At 42.2% G+C, this 23,266-nt stretch overlaps 1 protein-coding gene across 3 annotated transcripts in view; it reads right to left on the bottom strand.

The window, feature by feature from the left end:
* LOC119015438 (potassium voltage-gated channel subfamily H member 7-like) overlaps positions 1-23,266 on the bottom strand; it is a 74,371-nt gene that overhangs the window by 10,416 nt on the left and 40,689 nt on the right. For 2 of the 3 annotated variants that reach the window (XM_037091405.1, XM_037091407.1), the window contains 9 exons: positions 21,883-22,308; positions 15,117-15,348; positions 14,495-14,662; positions 13,936-14,135; positions 10,901-11,153; positions 7,445-7,650; positions 6,322-6,403; positions 2,014-2,286; positions 580-739 (listed from right to left, as the gene is read on the bottom strand). In XM_037091405.1, coding sequence (XP_036947300.1) covers positions 580-739; positions 2,014-2,286; positions 6,322-6,403; positions 7,445-7,650; positions 10,901-11,153; positions 13,936-14,135; positions 14,495-14,662; positions 15,117-15,348; positions 21,883-22,308 — 2,000 coding nt within the window. The remainder of the gene's footprint in view (positions 1-579; positions 740-2,013; positions 2,287-6,321; positions 6,404-7,444; positions 7,651-10,900; positions 11,154-13,935; positions 14,136-14,494; positions 14,663-15,116; positions 15,349-21,882; positions 22,309-23,266) is intronic. The other variant, XM_037091406.1, reaches the window with a different exon arrangement.

Raw genomic sequence — 23,266 nt, 5'->3', positions numbered from 1 at the left:
TTGGGCCTCGTTACAGAAAAATGTCCGAGTTAGATGAGGTTTTGTATTACTGAACTCAGAACTATGTCCTGCACCATCAAAGACCTTGACTAGAACTTGACTGAACAATCAGCACTTGTCATGGATTCAACAGTCCATGAACAGATTCAACTTCAGTTCAGTCTGAAGTTTAGCTTTGTTATGCTGGTAGAGTCGAAGCTCTAAGTCTCAGGCTGACTTGTTTCTAACTCCACATCTGAATCATTCTCAAACTTGTCTTTGGCACCAGCTGATGCTGACTCTAGTGACATCACTTGAGGGCATTTATCAGACTTCACACTGCTCTCTCTGGAGACACTAAAGGCTTTTTTCACATATGCAGTTGTAGTCATGTGTGAAACGAGTGGAGTTTCCTTCTGAAGGTGTGAAAACCACATTGAAAAGCCACCTGACTTCCAGAATATTCTCTGCAACAATGATATGATGGGATCTGAGATAAAGCCTGTGAAGGATTATATAAATGAGGCCACAGATCATCACAGTCAGAGGCCACGTTAGCGTGTGGTGTTCAGCTGACAACATGCTGTTTCCTCTCCCCACCTGTTGAGGTGCTGCTGCAGCAGGTCCAGCCGTTGCTCCACCTCTCCGTAGGTGAGATCCGTGTCGCTGTCATCCTCCCTGGCCGGTGTCTCCTGACACTGGGCCAACTCCTCCGCAACCTCATTGGGACGCTGACGCACCCACTCCTCTGATTGGTGCTCTGGAGGGAGAGACGTGTGTGCAAACAGACATGAACACACGCACACAGGCACACACAACGGGGTGTGTTATTAGAGCTGTGCCTCTGGGGAAGCATCTTCCTGTGTTGTGCCTTCTCATCATTTAGCTTTTACTTGAGCTCACCACATCCTGCATCCTAACATCCATCCTACAGATGAAAACAGGTCTGACTCTGGTCGACAATCACACCGGTGGGACTTAAGCTCCTCTCATTTAGGCTTTCCGCAGGCGATGGCTGGAGATTAAACTGGCATTTTCTGTATGTTTGTTTATAGGGATCAATATGACTCTGCTCTCTCTACTCGCAGAAATCCTCTTAAGGCTGCAGCAGATAAATTATGGGATATTACTATCAAATCAACACGCTGACACAGTTTCCCCATCGCAGCGAGGAATCATGGCGCGTTTACCTTGGCAGTTAAAATATAGGGAGTGCCTGCCTGCCTGTGCGTGCGTGTGTGTGCAGCAGCTTTTGTTCACACTGGATGATTTTATGGGGGTTTAAGTTGACTGCACAGAGGCTTCCTCTGACTAGAGGCTATGTGAGGTCGGGCCCCAGACACCAACCGGAGTGCTCGCCACGTCTCAGCAGGCGGACTGTGAAAGTGAGGATTTCTCCGGGAGCTCGCCGGGGATATCGACTCCAGATGCAGCTGAGGATTTTATAACTCCCCTTACTTGTATCGCAGAGTCTAATTTTCACAGTGGCTGAGTAAATAATTAAAACCACCATCTCGGATTTCCTAAATAAATTAAACATGACCTGACACACCAGATACAGTGATGTCAACAACACCATTTTACAGAATGTTTCCTGTAAAGCCTTTATTTAGTCGTGACCTACGATCAAAAGGGGGTGACCCCGGACCGGTTGCTGGATATAATCCTCTTACGTTTTATTACTGAGGCGGTTTTAGGTTTCACCATAATGACACATAATCCATGTTTGGATTTTTAATAGGTGTGACATTCCTCCTCTGGGGCTTAGGGATTTTTTTTGGGCTTTTCTAAATTAACTTCTGAGCCAATTACAATTGTGGAGTGAAACTTTAGAGGGCGAGCTCACAGATTCACAGGAAATTTTGAGTCCGTTTGAACAAGAAAGTGATTTGTTTAACGCAGATGTAATTAAAACTGTCTCCTCAGTGTTATTCTGCGTGGCAAAAATAGAAATCTGTTTACGAAATGGCGTTCTTTCTTGAGCTAAAAATAAACCACTGTTTAAACAGATGAGATGGGTGTTTCTGTCGTCACCTTTATATGTCTGGCTCTGTGTGTTGTCTCCAGCCTGTGCGTCTGCAGCGCCGCTCAGCCCGAGCCCCAGGGTGTGGTCCCTCACCACCGGGTAGCCCAACACGCCAGAACACAAGGGCCTCTGCTCCTCCTCCTCCTCCCTGCCTTCCTCGTCCTCATCCTCCTCCTCGTCTTCGCCGTCCTCGGCGGACTCTCTCCTCTCCTGGGCGGCTGAGGAGGCGTACATCTTGGTGTTGCAGTAGGAGGCTACTTGCTCCTTGTTGTGGGAGCAGCCTACAGGGACAAACACTAATCAGGAGATCTGCTGGGGTAACACTGACTTTTGCGCTCAGTCCTCCTCTGGGGGTTGACTCATTGTCTTTGACAACAGTATTTTGCTTCGGGGTTAAACTGAGGACAAACAATGTTGAAGGAGAATTTAACAGCAAGCGTTTTATGCTCTTTGATCACATTACGAAATGGACAGTCGCTCTGAATGTGTGTTTAAATGAGCATTCTACATCTTCACACCTGATGGATGGAGGCAGGATACACCGGCTGCTGCACTGTGAAACCGACTGCTGGTTCTGTCCTCACTTGTGGTATATTTGGGAGATGGTGGTGACACTGTATTCAGACGGCCTGTAACCATGGTTACCGATTAGATTTGCCTGAATCGAAGCCAACTGCTGCGTCCCCGAGTTTCCTGGCTGTTTGAAGTGAAATTACAAACGTTCCCGTGGCTGCTCTCGGTCAAACACGCTGTATACGGTCACTCTGGTCTGACGGCTGCTGTGTTTATCTATAGCGTAACTGATCCGAGCACAGTGTATAACAAGAACACACAGGTACTGTGGGGTGTTTCATGAAGGAGGCTGAGAAAATCGGAGCCAAATAAACAATAAGAAAAGAGAAGCAGTGAGCCCAGAGGAGTTTATTTTGATTTAAACGTCTGTTAGCTCGGTCTGTTCACTGCAAGAAGTTTAGAGCTAGCCAAGATTTGTAATGGTTTTATTCATGGTATGATCTTAAATTGATTATACAATTCTTTTAGACCTGTTTTAAACTTCTTAAAAATAAGACATTTACAGGTGAAACAAGCTACATCAGACAAAGTGAAGCCACACACAGCTCTACACTAACACTAAAGTACCTGTTTCAAGTTACAACATAACCGTAGTCCACTAGTATTCAGTGATGTTACACTTAGATTAGTGATTTCTTTATTGTCATTTGTTTTTTTAATATCGTCTATAGTTTTCCAGCAGTGTTCCTTATGTATTCAAAGCAGCCAAAAATAAAGCTCTGGTCAAGTTCTGTGTGTTTTATTTATTCTCTAGGCCCCCTGAAAACACTTTCCCACATGTTCCCATGCTCCACACATAGCCCACTTAGCGGACCTCGACTCTGACGGAGCGCTACAGGTCTGTGTCCGTTTGAAAATGGAGTGTGTGGCTGAAAGACACTCAGAGACACAAGGCTGGCCAGTGACCACACACAACCAACAGGATGAAGCTTTGGCTGAATTCACACAGAATTCAGCATGAGGCACCTTCCCAGAGGATTGTTTTTGTGCTTTAGAACATAACCACCAAATATCATTTATTTTTCTGATTCACTGCTTTAGGCGCGCTACTGCTGTTTGGGCTGTTTTCCACTCTGTCGCTCGCCTGACCACCGATGCTCTGTCTCTCTGGGGAGTCGTGTTCAGATGTTTTCCAAAAAGCAACCAACAAATCCTACAGAGTTTGCCTCTAAATTAAACTTTAACAGTACCCCCCCCAAAAAAACCGTCAGCGCTGTAACCTCTGTCAGGGACTGTGCTAACGACATGGAGTGTGACTGTGCTCATCTGAAGTAATCTGATCTAAAAAAAAAAAAAGCTTTTTCTACACATTTCAACCAAGTAATTTCAAGTTACATTATCTTGCTGTGTGGAAAGATAATTTCATTATTACGAAGTCATTTCCTCCCTAAGTTTACTGTTTATTTCCTGTATTTTAGCTCTGCTATTTTGCAGTGTCACGGTGCTCTGCTGTAATCATGGATCAATCAAATATGTACAAGATGAAACAGGACCTCAGCCAGGGGCACAAGTGATTTAAGATACTCCATATGGTGATTATGCTGTTTAAATACCCTCAGATTGGCCGTGTAGCCCTCTTGTATTTATTGTATTATTTAATTGATGCCAAATGGCTGCTTACTGTGAGACTACAGCCAAATTTGCTTATTAATTTTCCTATGATTGCAGTGCATTTAAAAGCAAATATGCACAGCAAACAAGTGTTCTGAATGCAGCCAGTACAACAGTAAAGAGGAACCCTCGAGGGGAAGTACCAATTTGTCAGACTGATTTAAACACTTTTAGACATATTTAAATTGAATTTTTTAAGTAGAATTGACTTTAGGAAGCCTGGTTTAACTGGTAATCGTGCTTCCCACTGATGTAACTATCACTTTGGCTAATGAGCTATTCATGAACGCCAGCAGACCTGCAAGCTCTCAACCTGACAATGTGAGAGTGGAGCTTCATAATATAAATAAAACTTTGTCAAATGCCATCATAGTAAAGACTAAACATGATGTCTGACCTGGGATGAGACCACAGCCCTCTCAAACAGAGGTCAATGAACCCTAGCAACACCAAAGACAACGACAACAACAACAAAGACTGTTACAGTCGGTTGGATGTGGATTCTTGAAAAAATAATGTAAAAGAAAAAAGCAAAAGTCTTTCAGAGTTGAAAGAGTCACAAAAGAAGGTCTTATATCAGCTCTGCTTCACCCAGTCTGTGCACAGGAGTAGTGGAATGAGTGGAAGTGTCTTCTAATAAACACACATGTATTTGGACCATCAGTCTTAGAGAGACCAAAGTCAATAATATACACATAATTACACCTGAATCGTCTTTGCAGTTTACATACATTATTTAGACCTAGCTTTAGGATTGCTTGAAAGTCTTGATATCAGTGACACAATACTGAGTTTCACTACTAGATATCAAAATATGAGCCTGCTTTTGATTTGATAATATGGTTAAAGCATTTGCATTTGCACACTGAGTAAAATACTGTCTACAATTTGTAAGGATTCTTGATTTTCTGAGGAGGTACTCAGATTATAAATCAATCTTAAATGAATCTATAAAATGTCAAGGACAAGTAATAAAACTGCACCGAACACAGAGTGAGATCTTCACATTTAATATGCTAGAAAATAGATAAAAGCAATTTCACATTGTGTCAAGGATGGAATGAGTGGATATTTTAAATTTTTGCTCAATTGGTTGGTTAATCAAATAACTGTTTCATTATCTGATTCAAACATTGGATACTTAACAGTTTTTGATGTCATCATTTAGTCCTTTTGTGGATTTGGTGGATGTTACAGACAAATCACATGAAACTACAGTAGTTAGAGGGATCAATTGTATTGTATTTGATATTTGGCATGAAAAGAAACATGTTTAATGTGGTTAAATCAAGGACATATGTAAATCAGTCTGCATTAATGTATAAATGAAAGCAAGGGTTTTTGTTCTCTACTGTATGAAAAGCTTCTTCTTTGGTTCATTAAATCCCTGCAGACACCTGAAGGCAGCATGACACACGTTGATAAATCTACTACCAGCGTGCCACTGTGTTTACCTTCATTTAATGCTGTGCAAATGTCTGCAACAAAATAACACACATCAGATTGATCGGTTACAACATCAGCATACTGGAGCTCATTAATTCTCTGCACGACAGCCTCCTTTCCTTAACCTTAAACATAAAAATAAGAGGTTTATGTTTTATTCTTGAAATGCATTAAGAAGCAAAGCTGCAGTGTCACATTATAAGGAATGATGCGACCATATACAGCATGGATTAAGAGTTAAGACTCAAATAGCATTAGCAGAACAACTAATCATATTACCTGCATTATCAAACTACTGTATTTTATTTGTAGCTACCACTGTTGCACTAATTAAATTAAAAGCTTTTCAGACGCTTAGACCTGAGTTTGTTTTTCCCCTTGAGAGCACGTACTTGTTATATCTTATAAAAATCTGTTTAATTTCTGTGGTAGGACTGTGATAATCATCTGAACAGTAAATTCAGATATTTGTTGATACCCGGTTCACACCCCAACTGAAATGAAGTCATTGCCTACACTTGTGCACAGAGGATGGGTGGAGCTTTACCCATGAGGTCTTCTTTTGTCTAATGAAGCTGCAGAGGGACTGAGATGTTAGTCAGACAACTGTCTCTAATTTTAAAGTTGAACCTGGTTTTATGATTTTAAAGCGTAGGAGCAGGTGTTGTGTTGTGCCTGAAGCCGACCTGTGGAGGATTTCCTTCTGTAGGACACTCGTCTTGGACACTTGATTTCGTCCACATTGGAATCAGTTGCTTGGGTGCTCATCTGTAGAGGGAATAAAAACATTATCAGATTAATAATGAAGAGGTTAACTCTGCTTGTCTTGGAAATTAGATAACAATATCACTGAAAATAACACATAAGTTTTGGGCTTTAAAAATTAGATATTACTAGATCTGAAGAGAGAGTGGGTCACTTGTCTCCACGATCACTCATTGGCCTTTGTAGGCTCTAAGGCGGGCTTAGAAGCTCCTATCTGCTTGAGATGAGCTGTCATTAAAAACCACTGGTGTAGAGAGATGATGGTGTCTGCTGTGAAATGAGTCAGCTGGAAGCATGGAAACTGCACATCTACATCTGGGTATAAAATGAGACAGTTTTCGTTGGAGTCGACGCACTAATGAAACACCTAGACACTTTATTGGCGAGTTGGCAAAACTAAACATACACACTAGCTGGCTGGCTCTCTTCTCCTTTTGTTTGCCTGGCGGGCTGCGCAGCTTAACAGCTTAACTAAGGAAGGTAACATCCTGCCGGTGTTGTCGGAGATCCGTGTCGCTCCTGTTTTTGATGTAATCCTACCAGAACCATCTCATGTCTCTCCTCTCCTGTCTCTTCTTTCCAATTCTCTGAATAAATAACAGAAGGCCAACACAAAGTGCACTTCCCGCTCTCTGTTAAAAGATAAATAAAACAACTGACTAATGTGGATTCATGTACTGCCACAGGCCTTAAAAGTCTTTCTCGTACACCCAATTTATCTCAATTACAGCCCACAATCATGTCCACCCCACCCTTAGTGCTTGACTAATACTCTCTACTGTAAACGCCTAAATTAGCCCTTGTGCTTTTATTCCAACAACCAGGGATAAATTGAAGCACTAAGGAGAGTTAATAAAAAAGTCATTCCTCCAGTTGAAATGGACAGAGATATTGTACAAGGAATAGATTGTTTAATTTAAGTTAATGGTCTCTACTTGGAGCTTTCTTACTGTAAAGTAAAGCAGATTGACTTTAGATAAAAGGTCTGCAATCCATGCTACTGCTTCCTGGAATTAGCAGTGGCACCTACATTGCGTGGATTACCTTGCGGTTTTCATCACGGAGGTCAAAGGTCAGCTCCAAGTTGGTGAGGAAGTGGTCGGCGAACTCTGGATACATGTCCAGCACCTCCAGGATCTCCTCCCTCTGAATGGTGTGGAGGTCGCAGTAGCTCAGCGCCCGCACGTCTGCGCAGGATTTCCCGGGCTTGGAAAAGACATGGATCAACTCGCCAAAAATGTCGTTCTTGCCTAAAGAAGAAACAGACAGGAGAGATTGGGGGTGGGGGGGTGAAAGGAAAGCAATCAAATGTAAGTAAAAGACCCTTCTTAGCTAATTGAGGACATAAGCTTTTCTCCTCATCTATTTTTGCCCTCATAAACAGATGAAGTATGTTAGAGGTTGTTCTTTAGTTCAGCTGTATGTAAAAGGACAGTACTGTATGTGATGACCTATAAAGAGGTGGGCCACCTGGTAGAGAAGAATGTTAAAGAGGCTAAAGGGCATCAGCGTCATCTAAAAAAGGATTTACACAATGCCAGTCAGTCCGCATGAAGTCACGCGGGCCACACATTCCTGCCTCTGTTCGGTGAGAATTGACCTACATGGGAGGGCCACAGGGTTTACTGGCTTCAGTGGAGATCAGTCTCAAGGCAGCGATTAATGTTTTTTTTTTTTTTTTTTAATTTATGGCCGCTCTTTATTCCATGTTACACTTTATTTCATAATGTTGCTTTTTGTATCATAATGTCACTTTTAACAGTGGCTTTTCTCCCCCCTCTCATTTTTCAGCTGATCTTAACGGGCTAAATCTAGAAGCTGTTCTGGAGCTCATATCCATCTCGGATGGCACTCCTCCAAGACCAATCAGTCCTCTTCCATTCAATCAAGCCTAATCCAATATCAAACTTGACAGTCCTGTTTTTCTCCAAATTTTAAACAGCCCATTGTTTTGCTTAACAATAATTTAAGCTCATCAGATCCAGAAATCACATCAAACAGCCTTCAAATATTAAAGATCAATGCATTATGCCTGTGATATCAACAAAAGTATATCAAAAAACAATCTTGCAATGTTAAAGAAAGTGAGGAAAAAAGTCCTGATATATCCCTTTATTTGGATCTGCACCAAAAGTTAATGGGATCTATTCTGGGCTGAGATTCTTCTTCCATGCAAGGTTAGTGGAAATCTGCTCTGCAGTTTTGGTGTAATCAGAACATCGCAAACAATTATTAGACTTTAATAATTTCTTCAGTTATTTATTGGTTAATTGTCTTTTAAATGTATTTTTAAATCCATTTAATATTGACTAATCGACTAATATCACTGTGGACTCCGATAGAAGGATGTGTCTACACAGGAATAAAATCTTATCAGGTCATTATTTCAGTTTCAGTATTTATTTAGTTTGTTGGCGTTTGAAGAGGGTCACATTTGTCTTGTCCTCGGCACTGAAAATGGATCTTCCATTTGTAGGGAAATATGTGATCATATGACAGTAGTGTATAGGTATGTTAGTGTGAAAACTGAGTAATCAGCAGTTCTTTTGCTATAGCAGAGCAAAAGTGCTGAGTTGAGTGTAACCTACAACTTCAGCTTCCATGCGTCTTGCTCATCGTGACCCTATTGTGTCACCCGGTTTCTCCAACCCTTATTGGCTGCACGAGAACAGCCATTAAAAAGAGAAACAAATGCATAAAAGGCTCAGTAGGATACACCTGCCGGCCGCTGGAGATGAGATTAACTGTGATTACATTCATCAAGCGCTACATCACACCACAGTGACAACCACACGAAACTCTCCCTGACGTCCCTCTTACTCCCTCTGGCTCTTCGGTTCTCTCCTGAATTCCTCAATCTGCCTTCTTTCCTTTACTCTCGTCTTCTCCTTCTACCCTGCCCACTCGCTCAGCTCTCCATCCCTTCCTGTTTCTATTGTCATCCATCTCTATTCGAAAGCAATCATCAACACAGATCCTCGGTTACCCTCGTCCCACCACGTGTCCTCCCCCACTCTCTCCTGTCCTCTCCCATCATCTGAGGCACGACTGTGAGGCGGCAGCAATCACAGTGTTCTTTGAAGTAAGTTATTACAACATACCCAACAGGGATCTCAGCTGCCAACCCAGCCATATCACAGCACAACAGAGCCATCTTCATTTAGTTGGCCCACCCGCGTCTACGCTAATGCAGGCGAGTTCAGGCAAAGCTAATCAGGCTGGAATGACAGAACGATCAGACTTCTTCCTGAAGCGTTTTTGTGCTTCATACTAGCTCAACAACAGAACTGACAGGGCTAATTAGAAATGTTTAGACATTCTGTGTTCATGAATGCTAAATGAATGTCACCAAGTTTCCTCATCACGTGTGTGTGTGTGTGTGTGTGTGTGTGTGTGTGTGTGTGTGTGTGTGTGTGTGTGCTTACACTGAACTCTGCAATGACATTCCTTGCATCGTCAGACTTTATAATCTACAGCCAGACAAGCTACTGGATTCTTTCTTAGATATCTGAGTGTGCAGTGGAAGGTATGTAAAGTGCCTGGCTTACAGTAGCTCAATTTATAGATCTATGTGGGGACCTTATGAGGCCTGGACATGGTTCACTAGATATTTTTCATGAACAAACATGAATGTTTGGATGCAATTCACTGTTTTAAAGCAGCGTTATATTGAACCTTCAAATAACAGCTTCAGAATCATTTTAATGGCTCAGTGTCTCGTAAAAGGGTGAATGGTGTCTCTGTCTCAGCTCAGCTTATCTTAAAAACTGGAGGCTAGCTGGCTGCCTGGTAATGTGACTCCAGAAAGTCACAAAGTCCAGCCATGAATTTTTTCTTGTTAATTTGTAACTTGTTGTTTAATACCTTCAAATCTTTGTATGGATTTAACAAATAAGATGTGACATGTAAATGTGCTGTGGGTTTAATATATCTATCCTGGTGAGCCCAAGCATCGCAAAGACATTATGTATTCACAAAGTGTCTTATTTTGCTGAGATTACATCAAACTTCTGATGACTCTGCTCATAAGCACAGCGTGGGACACATCCACAGTACAAGAATGAATGTGAACTTCAGATAACATCATTCCCAAACTGATATAGCTTTAGAATTTGGTAAATGTGTTGGAAATCTGATTATCTATGATAACAGATTTTCTGACTAAATAGGTTTAATCTCATTGCTTAAATGAATACATAAGAATGGCGTCTGCGCGTTTGAAGCTGGAGTCAATTTCCCCCTGAAAATAAGCATGTGATAAAATACTTGTGTCTGTTAGCGGTTATGAGCATTTTGCCAAACGACAGCATTTTGCTTCTTGTATCTGCTGGTTTGAAAAATCTCCATTGATTTCTCAACACATACATTAGTGCTGACACCAACTTCATGGGTCAGCGACTGAAGAGGTGAAACTGCTTAATGTTGACAAAGTCATGAGGTCATAGTAATCCATAACAAATGACTGGATCACAGCATTATGGAGGTGAACATCAGACCCACCCAGGATGGCCACTACAACGTCATCTTTGAGGATCTCGATGGAGCCGCGAGACACAAAGTAGAGAGCAGTAAGCACGTCCCCGCTGTGGACCAAGGTGTCTCCAGGGGGCGCATGGGTGGTCTTGAACCTCATGGCCAGGGCCCGGAGGCAGCCCTTGGTGGCCCCGCGAAACGCCTTACAGCCCTGGAGGAGGTTCTTGTTGAGGTGGAGGCAGATATCCGCCTGCAGGCACTCTGGAAAACCCTTCAGGACCTGAGAGTGAAACACGGGTCAAAGCAGACATCACTGTGGTCAGATGGGATGTGGAAGGAGAGTCTGTTTTCTTGTGCAGAGATTATGTGTGTTGAATATTGATTTGGGGGGGTGAAGTTTCGGGTCGAATTGAGCAGATTTCCAGAGAAATTTGATACAATTGCCACTTGTGTTCTTTCCTTCTTCTCAAAACCTATTACACGCTGCAGCAGAAATAGCCTGCAATGTCCCTCTACACAGAGCTACGGTTCTCTGAGAGTTTCAGCAGCAGACGAGAGACGAGACAGAACAGAGACTGAGAAGCTGCAGATAAACGACAGCAAAAAACGTCACACACTTTATTGTGTCTTCTCTCTGCAGGACTTTCTTCATGATGAAGCAACTCTATGAACCATAACCTGTTACACTCAACAGGCGGTGAAAATAGTCGGTCTTCAGTCAAAATGTCAGAACTTAAATCTCAAAAAAAAATTCAATTGCAATTAATAAAATGTAGTAATGTTCAAAAGTACATAAAAAGAACAATTCCACTTAGTAAAATGTGTAACGGACACCACAGCAAAACATCGACATGGCCTGATATCTGCACTGGATCACTCGCAAGATTTCAGCATGTGTGTATTATTAACACAATATCAATATTTCATTTTTTAATATCACAATCAGTGTTGGGCATTAAAGCACTACTCAGTAAATATATTATGGTAATATTATTACTTTTCTCAGTGATGAGTAGTATAAAGGATTGCAATTTCAAAATTAGAAATATTTTATTTACTATATTCAGTAAAGCAGCATTACTGTGCTACCAGTGCGCAATTTTTTTGTATGTGTCCTATGTACACACGGCAGGTCAGGGTGACTGCAGGATGAGGGTGAGAGGGTTGTGAACTCTGTGTGAGCAGCCACACGCTTCCAACCATGAAAAATACAACATGTAAATTACTGAATCATCTAATATGGCAGCACAGCAATGTGAAACTTGTTGAATAAAAACCTGTGTTGGAAATGAGTTGTCTATTCCCAGTGACGCAGCACGCTCTCCAGATAAACTACAGAAACTGGATTTAAGAGCATGACACAGTTGTGGAGAGACATTAAGTGGACAAGATGTAAAGAAGCTTGTTGCTTGGTAGGTTGAGAAGGTGTTACCTCAGAAAAATATATATAATGAGTAACGCAACTTATTACTTTTGATACCAAGTAATAAGTAAAGTAATATTATTACTTTAGAAAAAGCAGTAAGTGTAACTTATCACACTTCTTGAGTAACTTGCCCAACACTGCAAAGTTATCGTCAGTACCGGGACATCTCGTCACCTCTACCCTGAAGCAGAATCTGCTTTGCATTAAAAAAAAAAAAAAAGAAAGAAAGAAAAAAAAGAAATACAAATGTTGATTGATCAAGCATTCCGACTCATCCATGTTAGCCTGGGAAACAATAGAAAAATATTTAATATCAAATTTAACATTTTCTTTGAGGATTTTCTGATGCATACAAATATATAGCACACTTACCCTTTAAAGACAAAGATACAGGGACCACTGACAAAACAACTAACAGTCTCTGGACAACATGAACTGACTGTGAAGGACCACATTTCCAAACACTGACACCTGAACAGACACTGGAAGGCGAAGGGGGTGGGGGCTTCGAGGACACGTAAGGGAAAGTTGAAACAAGTAAAAAACACATTTCTCATCTTTGTCATTTACACATAAAATACAATGTGCTAATGACACGAGCACAGCAAAAGAAATGAAGCCTGAGCTGATTCTTTTCCTGGCTCTGATAGGCTTTTTTTGTTTGCTCAGAACAACAACTGATCAGTAGATTTGGAAAGGAAAGACTGAACAACATTTGGCAAGCGCAGGTGCCACCGCGGAGCGTGCAGCCAAGCCTCCCACAGTGGGAGGGAAACCTGGCAGCGCCCGGCGAGGCTGTGCCCACTCTCACAGGCGTGATTCACTCTGTCTCTGGTACCAGATGAATATCATGGGGTTTTGTTTGAATACACAGATTTCATGCAAAGAGGGACCTCGAGGCCGGCCACGTGCAAGGTAATGGACAATTAATGTGGCCTGCGAGAAAACTCAGTGTCGTCTGCAGTAACTGGCATGCACAAGTAGATACTGTAAATCCATCTATGATGCAGCATCACAGCAAGTGTTTACAGTATGTGTTCATGTGTGTACAGATAAGACACTGGGGACATGTCCTCCATTAACATGCATTTTGGGACAGTAATTAAACATATTAACTCTTTCACACTATCTGCATATGAAGCTAACAGCTAACACTACTAGTATCAGAAACAGCTAGATGAAGCTCTACCACTGGGGAACATTCATATCAACATTAGTTGGGTTAACACATGTACCTCCTGCTCTTACCAGAGTGGCGGGGTCATTCCATTTGACATGAGGCAGACATGGAAAAGACAAACTTATATAAGTACCATGAACAGTATCATGATGAGGAAAGCCACAGTTACTGTCTGCATTAAAGCGACTGTGGCTTTCATTTCACTTGAGGCTATGACTGAACATTGCACAGTATAATCGGGATGAAAACATTATACTATGCCAGTGACATAGCGAGATTGCTTCACGATGTGGTAAGAGCATTTTTTTTCGGGGGACAGGCAACTGGGCAGAAATGGTTCTAAGTCGCACAAAATGATATTGGAAAGAGAGAAGAAGCAACGGAAGACACAACAACAAACTTAATATTCTGAGACAAATTAAAGACACACTGATACACACACACTTCCTCTCGTACCATGTTCATGTCGATGCCATTGGTGTACGTCCAGGCGTGTTGGAAGTACTCCTCCAGCCGCTGCCTCAGCGGGTTCGGGATCTGGTGAAAGCGGATGAACTCTTTGACCCGTAGCATCTGGAGGTGATACCTGGCCGTACCTGAATACAACCTCTGGATGATGGCGGACACGTTCCCAAAGATGCTGGCGTACATTAGAGCTGGGAGAGAAGCCAAACAGGTGACCGTTGAGGCATGGCGGCTGAGGCTGCTCATGCAAAGTACCTACCAAATAAACCACTGCTGCTGCCTGTGTGTCAGGGTTTTCTCAGGGAAAGACCTACCCAGGGGCTTTCATGCAATGGGAAGCCATTAAATCACAATTGTGTTAAAATGGGAGGCAATAAAAGAACATTCAGAATTCAATATTTACCTATTGAGTGAGTGTAAATTGTTTGTATCAGTGCATTTGTCTTATAAAACGTCTGGTTTTAGATATTCAATAGCAGCAACCTTACAGATGGTTTCAGTAATAGCAGGATTAAAGAACTGTATGTACTGTGACTCAGCTGTCACTCACATCCAATGAGCATGACACAGATGGAGAAAATCTTCTCTGAGTTGGTGTTGGGGGAGACGTTCCCAAAGCCCACACTGGTCAGACTGCTGAAGGTGAAGTACAGCGCCGTGACGTACTTATCTTTGATGGAGGGGCCTGAGCTGGGGTCACTGTAGTTGTACTTTTTCCCTACAATGAATAAAAATAACACAACGGTTGAAAAACCTGGGTTTGGCACAACTAAAACTTACACTGCATGACCATTTTAAAGTCTCGAATTGGGCATTACAGCCTTCGCCATCTTGGTTTTCGGAGGTGATCGTATTTCAATGAGCCAGTAGTTACTTATCAATCAAAAGGCAGCCACACCCTGAAGCATACCTTATTTTACAGTCTCTTTTTCTCTAAATGGGACAATAATTTACAAAATGAACATCATGCTTGATTGAAGACTTTATACTAGCGATTGAGACCATAAACTCATTTGGAAACTGTTTACTGATGCAATAAATCAAGTGAGAAATAGGGTAATTTTCTCATAAGCTTACATACAATCAGACTTCATATACATTTGTGGTTCAGCATCCAAAATGGCATCCCTAAATCGTTCTTTAAAACTGGAACAGAAAACAAGAGAGATCACCTATCGATACGCCCAGGTTGTCCAGCCAGCCAATCTTATGCTCCAGGTAAGGCTTCTCCACGTTGCCAATGGCGTACCAGATGCAGGCCAGCCAGTGGGCGATGAGGGCAAAAATGCACATAAGCAGCATGAGGACGGCAGCACCGTACTCTGAATAGCGGTCCAGCTTACGGGCGACTCGTACCAGCCGTAGGAGACGGGCTGTCTTTAACAGGCCAATCAGAGTGGTGGTCTAAGGTGAAACACAAACAGAAGCATACAGGATTTAGTAAAATCCCCCACAGATTCATGTGTGGATCACCTGCTGTTGTCCCTGATTACACCAGACTATTTGTGTTTTGAGCTAAATGTACTTAAAGTATCAAAAACTCATTCTGTGGTAAGGTCTCCCCTGTGACTCATGTTATAATGTCATACATTGTTAAATTGTAAACACTGATGCATCAGTGTGTAAGCAGCACACTAACTACTTTGTATGCAGTTACTGTGGGTAGTTTAATCCACAGATCAGGCCCCTTCAAACTCTCACAAGATGATTAAAGGGAAAGAACAGACAGAAAAACTACACACTGGATCATTTGTCTTCTTTGGACTGCAAAAAATTATGAATTATACCACCCGAAATATAAAAGGGGAAACATTTCTTTAATAGATATCACAGAGCCCACAGAAAGTAAAAACAACACCCACCCCGGCCACAGTCTGATCATCCTGCTGCCACCTGGCAAAAGATACAGAAGCATTCGCTGCCGTACCACCAGACACCAGAGCAGCTTTCTTTCCTCAGGTGTTCAGCCACTTCAATTTGTTTGTTTTTTCTTATGTAGCATAAAGGGACTTTAACACCAAATATGTTTTACAACCCAGATGTTGTTCAACTTAAACTCAACTAAATTAATCGCAACATTCACCTTATTCAAAATGTGGGAAGGAGCTCCAGCTGGGCTACTTTTCCCCAAGAGGTCCCAAGTCTAATGGTTTGGAATCACTGGGCTTATACTAACAATGCGGCAGGCATTTCTTCTAAATTTTGCATCAAGGAAACAATCAACACAAGCATGAAAATAGGAGAGAAGAAATCAGCATAATTACTGAAGAAGTAAAGAGAAACTGTAACTACAGCAGGGGCTGTTGTCACGGTTGACTAGAAGAAAACATGACAAGAAGGAAAAGCGTGAGTTTACTCACTGACCGTGCCGTATCGTATCGTAAACTGAGCACTAAATTTCAAACCCAGTGCTAGACACAGTTGCAAAGCCAAAGGGAGGATTATCTAAATGCACATGCTGTCGTTATTCTATAGCCACTACATTGTGCAATCAACACTGGTGTCTATTGCCAGTTTAAGTACAGTTCTTGAGTGTATCTACTTAATTACTAAGCAGGTCATTCTCACACGATGCTGGAACTCTTCTCGGCTTTTAAGTAAAATATTTAAACTGAATTACTAGTTATTGCCATTAAATATTTTGTGGAACATCTAACCTTTAAAGTCCAGCATCCTCTCAGGTCTGTCACTTGACACTTCTAACTTGTGGGGTCAGGGTCAGCTCAGGATTAGAGATTCAAAAACATATGTAGCTTCGGAATACTTAATCTTATTCGCACTCTGCACATACAGTACCAGACACACAGGCGAGACAGCGGATCATTCCTGATGCTGTAAACAGATCTCTCAAGGTCTCAGCATCCCTCAGTGTCAACACAACCTCACTGACTGAGACAGGGCTGCCCGTGGCTCCGCACATCATGAAAGTCTGTTTTGAACTGGCTTTTAGTGGAACAGGCTGGCATGGACATAAACGTACGAGAGAGAAGGAGAGAGTTTGGTGAGTCATTCATTTGGCCAAGGATGAAAAGGCATATGAGGATGGAAAAATGAGCTCGATAAAGCATAAACATCAGCAGCTTGGAGCCTTAGTCAAAGCCAGTCAATGGGAAGACAAGAGCATCTAAGCAGCTTGCGTGCATACATCACAATGTACACACAATACTGCCTGCTGTTCCATTTAATTCAAAGCACTTTAATCCTCCAGTCTCAATTTTCAAGCTGGACTGATTTAACACACTGACTATGGGAGGGGGAGTTGGGTAGAAGGGGGACCAGCAAACAGCCATGACACAGGTTCCGATCTATTAGAATGGCGCAATCTGTAAATACGATAAGCGAGACTTCCAGAGTGCTAATGGGTCCTACCACTCCCTTTTGCACCTGACAATTATCCTAATATCTTCAGGGAAATCATTAGCCACTACCTCCTGCTGTAATTGTGCTTCCTCATGTCTCTGCTTGCTGATTTAGGCTTCTTGTACAGGTGAGACTAAACATGACAATGACTTATTCAAGGTAGTAAAAGCAGGACAGGTGGTGGGGTTTTATGTTTTTTGGAGGGAGATGATTCATGAGGGAGAGTGTGTCTCCGTCATGGTGAGGAAGAGTGCTGTAGCTGCTTCTGATGGGTCCATTAAAGAGCCTCCATCCTCCCAATCTCACCCCTAAATCACTGCCATCATTCACTGCTGTGCGTCAGGCCAGCGCACCCTTTCACTGACAACTGAGCGAACAGTGAATGAATCATACACAGAAACAGATGAGCCCTAAATTATCCAGCAAACGCCGCCTGTGAGCGTGCACTGCCTTAGGTGTAGTGTAGCTGAGTGACCTGCACAGATGACACAGCACACGCCGTATGATGTGGCCACACAGTGTAATGTTGATTAAAATCTGGGTTTACAGTAAGTCCAAGGCGTTTGGGGCTGAGGAGCGAAGCTAAAGCTCCAATTAGCAACCAGCTGTATAAAACGTATCCGCTGAATATCCCCCTCTGGCCATCTGCCACTGTGGCTTTCTAGGCTCGCCTGGCCACTTTAAAACACCAAGAGTCAATCACGGCTGTGATGTAACCCTCTGACTTTGTACACAACATGCTCTTATGAAATTACTCATAAAGCAAACATCATCATTTCAGCCTATTCTCCGAAGTTAGTGGATTAGGAAGCTCAAGAATCCAAATTAGGAATTAGCCTTTAACATACAGTACATACAGAGGGAGCAGGCTCTCTTCCAGGAAGTCTGCCATGTCACACCAACATGTTTCCACAGTAGCCAAGAATAGAAAAAACAACCGCTGGCTCTACATGTCTTTTATGTTTTTAGGAGCTGTTGTAGGGAAGTTGGTGAGGCTGCAGCCTTACTGCTAGTTGTCACTAAATCCTACAAAGTGGTCCTTTAAGTTAGAAAACAGTTGCTTATTTACACATCCAGCAGTTACAGAGCAACATTAGCATTCATTTAGAGTCATGTTTGTGCCCCCCTTTGAATGCAAGTCTAATATTTACTCTACTTTTAGGTCTGTTCTGCTCTCCACAAACTCCTGAGGGAAATTTGTGGCTCTTTCGCCACTCATGTTCACCAGCCAGTCTGTAATTGTGTCTATCTGCTGCTGATTCTTGAGAGCTTTTTCGCTGAAAACAGCAGCCTGCTGTGGCAGCAAGTGACAACAGACAAGAGCAGAGAGACTTAACCAGAGCAGTAAAGTTGTAAAACAAAATCACTGAACTGAAAAATGCTGAAAAGTTCCACAGAGCTGAGGTGAATTGCAAAGTTTGTGGGTTCATCACAGCACATCGACACCCTTCACCGCAATTTAGTCATGCGGTTCAACGTTAATATGAACATATTGATTTAACCATATCCACTGCATACACCGAGCTGCACAGGTCATAGAGCAAGTCAACAATATTGTTTTGCTTATTCATCTAATCTACAAAGAACACATGCTGTGTACAGCTACACGATTGTCTGAGTAGAAAGAATCTGATTTTCTGTGTCTCTTCTGACTGAGAACACAGTTCCAGCAGGGCACAAGTGAGACTGTGGGGGCTGCTTGTTACAGTGAACCTGCCTCCTCTTTCTGCTTTGTTTAGCACAGACGTTGCTGCAGGTTTTTGGTGCATAATAGGAGATGGAGAACATTTCTGTACAGGCAATGTACAGACTACAATCGCACGAAAACAAATAAAAAACAAACACTTGTTTAATTTACATGGAAATGTATATAGAAAATCTGCCGAAAAGAGCTTTTGGTTCACTTTGAAAAAAAAAAAAAAAAATCTCCCGAAGAGGAGACCCAATCAGTAACAATCACTGAAATGATTAACTGTGTGGAACTGCTTCATTGACAGCAAATAAAAGCCTGACGCTGTGGACTTGTTTATGTTAATTCACACTGAGCTAAGAAAGATATTTGTCTTGTGAGAGTTTGAGACTACTGAAGCAAAAAATCTACTCATAAAGTAAAATCACCCGTGCCCTAAGACATTTTGGGTAAGTTGGCTGAGTTCAAAGCTATTTCCTGCACTTGTGTATGTACACAAATGAACTCTACCCTGCCCAGGATTAAAACAAAATAATATTTGAATTCTGGCTCAGAGCAGACTTGCACTAAGCCTCTATAATTTGCAATTACCTCAAATTTGAACACTATGTACACGTGAGTGCGGACATAATAGGCAAATCTCATTTTATCACAACAGGACGTTGATATGAAAATGATGGAGCTCATATGGCTCCTGTAGGGAAATTCAGCTTCTAGTGCACAGCTGAAATCCTGCACCTCTCTCATGGGAGATTTCAACCTGCCATGTTTCCAATGAAATCTGGAAAAAAAAAAAAAAAAAAACTTAACATATTGTCGGTGATGGTTTCCAGGCAACTAAGGTGCACGAGATTATGTCTAAAAATAGCCCTCGTCTCTGCACGAAGAGCTAAAATAACCTTAAAGACAGGAGCTAAAACTGTACATGGATGTGTTATTTTCAGTTTCTGCAGCTGATTGGAGGAGCTAAAAATACAACGTTCTGTCATTCTACTCATCCTGTCACTGTGTGCTTTGGACACGAGCTGTAACGGGAACACACATTCTGTCGCTGCACCAGTCATCTAGCTGTATGACGAGGACATACATCGCACTCAGCTGTCTGCTCTTTTTTCTCCACCTGCCACTCACTGCCAGCCTCTAGCCACAGACTCCCTCACAGCAACACACACCGAATGGTAAATAATGACTCCGCAAACCAGCCGATCACAGCGGGGGGGCCTCATTGTCAACACACCCATCAATCTGGAGTGTTTTTTGCGTGTTTGGAGTTGTTACATAACAAATCCTGGCATCTGGCACATTTTAGTGGATTGAGCGCTTCTACTCTGCACGCTTTTTGTAACTAAAGAAAGAGGTGTCTTACATGAGCTAAATAGTTTCTCACAGGCGGAGTGCTTAGGAAGGCTGAGACCTTTTTAACTCATTTTGATCGCCCAGGGCCTTTCCAGTCCGGCTCTGATGAAGACAGAGCAGAAGGAAGCAGATGTGACAGCCAGGCGTCAGATTAGTTTAGCGGTCTAAACATTTGAGGAAAGCTGTTCGGAAACATGACTGCCGGAGATGCAGCCTTATGTCACAACACAGGAGTGACCGAGGAGGGGCTCAGTTTGTAAAGGAAGTTGGTGCTTCCTTAAAAGCAGTAGTGCTGAAATCCATGTAGCCAAACTAGTTATCACAACATGATTAATATCTACTAATTATCTTATTGATGCCAGCCAGACAGAATAACGATTGAGGGATTACTGAGGCTCTTCCTTTTCTCTCCCGTCTCTCTTGACAGCATCTGAAGGAACCAGGCATCTGTTCCATCTGCAGCCTCTAACTGGAGTGATACTGCACAATGTCAAGTAGGGCTGGGTGACAAAAAGATAGCCACTTCACCAATAGCAAGAAGAGACTGTGCAATACAAGGTTCGATTTCAGAATAAAATGGTTCAATTCAACATAATTTCTCCTGGTCTTACAAAATATGCATCAATATCAGAAATGAAAACATTTTTCTGAACATTTTTTTCAGCCCAGCCCTAAAGTCGAGCCAAATTTAGGCTGTCTGCTGCTCAACAAGCTCCGATACTGTTGCAAAATAACCACTGAAACTCCGGTGCTGGTGTCCACATCAAACATGTTCAAACCATTTCTACTCCTAATCAACAGGCGTGTTGGATGCTGACAAGTTGAAAACAGTTCACACAGTTCCATGAAAAAAATGTAGACCAATTAAAACTCATCTCTCTGCTAATAACTCCCTCGGGATGTCTGCTCCTGCCAGTCGTCCTTCTAGATCTCCATCCAAAACATCATGAGTGATCGTGATCATTTCCAGGATCACGTTCACGCAGTGATATTAAGATTATGCAGGACACAATTGTATTCACAGATTGTTCAACTCTTACTGAATCAAACTTTCAGAAATAGTTTCAGAAATATACGAGACTGCAATGTGCAAAAAGGAAGATATGTCTATTTCTGCTGGGCTTACTCTGGCAGTACCCACAGGATACTTAAAGACAACATCCACTCCAGTCACAGTCTTGTCACTAGGGCTACATTTTACATTCATTATCAGTTAATGTATGGATTATTTCATGATAAATTGATCTTTACAGTCTATAAAAATTCAAATGCTCATCCCAGTTTCTAACCTAAAACCTGAAGACTCTTCATTTATGCTCATAAATTACAAAAAAAAGAGCTTCTCATTTTTTTTTCCTGGTCTGTGAACCAGTCGGCTGCTGCATACTAACGTTTAATTTATTTATTTTTTCTATTTCTGCCTCCCAGAAGAGCTTCTCTTGTAAGAAAATCCAAACGATGGACAGGCTGATTGATTTGTGGATTGATTGGCAGCCTTCCTCAGAATCACTGCATCATTACCCCCCTCTCACCTCATCTGATCCTGAGCCAAAGATGAGCAGGTCAAACGGGATGGCGGCCACCATGTCTATGAGGAACCAGCCTTTAAAGTAGTGGATGGCGATCTTGCCTGGGTGGCTGACCACCTCCTCGTTGGCGTTGACGTACGTGGTCCTGAAGTTTATGAGGATGTCCACAATGAACATAATGTCCACGATGAGGTCCACCACGTTGAGGGGGGAGCAGGAGTAGCCGCACTCCCGCCTCCTCTGCTCCTCGATGTCGTTGAGGAGGAAGGCAGCAGAGTAGGGGGTGAAAATGGCCGTGTAGATGACCAGCAGCAGGATGAGCCAGTCCCACACTGCTTTGAAGGGGCTGTAATGGAGGATGGTCCACTTGTCCATTCGCGGTGTTTGGAGCTTATACTCAGGCAGCACGTCTGCACCCAGAGAAAGAACCTGAGGAAAGAAGACAAAGAATTTATTTCATTTAATCCAGTGACATTTAATCACTCCCTCTTCTCAGCTTTCTGCCAGAAATAACAATATATTTGCAGATTTCTGTCTCGATTTAAAGGGGCACTTCATTGAATTTCCAGATGGAGATAAGATTACTCATTACAAAGAGCCCATTTTTACAACAAAAAATCATGATATCTCACCACCTGCTCCTCTCGTTCTGGCAATTCTTTGTATAACCTTGTACGAGTCTCACAACTTGTGAAAGGACAATACTACATCACTGAAGTGATGTCCTAAAATGTCCCATACTGTAGAAAGTGAGCCTTCCACATCTTTTTTGATTATAAAACAAGTCAGGGGGGATGTATAATTACTGTGAAAGTATCAAAACTGTCAGTCCACAGAAAAACACAGACAGTACTCTTGAACTGTGACTTCAGAGACATCAGGATTTCTGTAAGGTATAAAAACACAGTCACTGGTGTCTGCTCAGGCCTGTGAGAGCTGACCAATCAGAGAAGGCTGGACTTTTCAGTAGAGAGCGTTCTGGCAGAGGGTGAATTAAGGTGCTGCAGCAAGAAAAGTAAGAAAAATACTGTGTTTCTGACCATTACAGCACGGAAACTATTTGCGTAGAATGTGAGTAATGGCCCTGCCATGCCGCTAGATGTCAAAGTAACAGACTCTGTCTGACCGTGAGCTCCCACAAGGGAACACAGCCGAATAAGTGGTAAGAAGACTCATCAAACACCTGAACGCAGCAGAATACAGTACCAAGGTGGGTTCCTTGTCTGGTTTATCTCCTGGCAACTCGAGGTCTAATGTAAGTCAGCTACTAGGACTGCTAGAGACAAACTGTTCCTTTTTGATTTTTGCTGGCTTATATTGTTTAGTAAGTAGAAGAAGATGTAAGTAGACCATGTTTTTAATTTTTTTTTTTGTTCATTCCTGCTAA

This window comes from Acanthopagrus latus, chromosome 24 (genome assembly GCF_904848185.1).
Source record: "Acanthopagrus latus isolate v.2019 chromosome 24, fAcaLat1.1, whole genome shotgun sequence".
Taxonomy (NCBI): domain Eukaryota; kingdom Metazoa; phylum Chordata; class Actinopteri; order Spariformes; family Sparidae; genus Acanthopagrus; species Acanthopagrus latus.
Note: the sequence above shows the minus strand (reverse complement) of the source record. Positions and strands in the feature narration are given on the sequence as shown.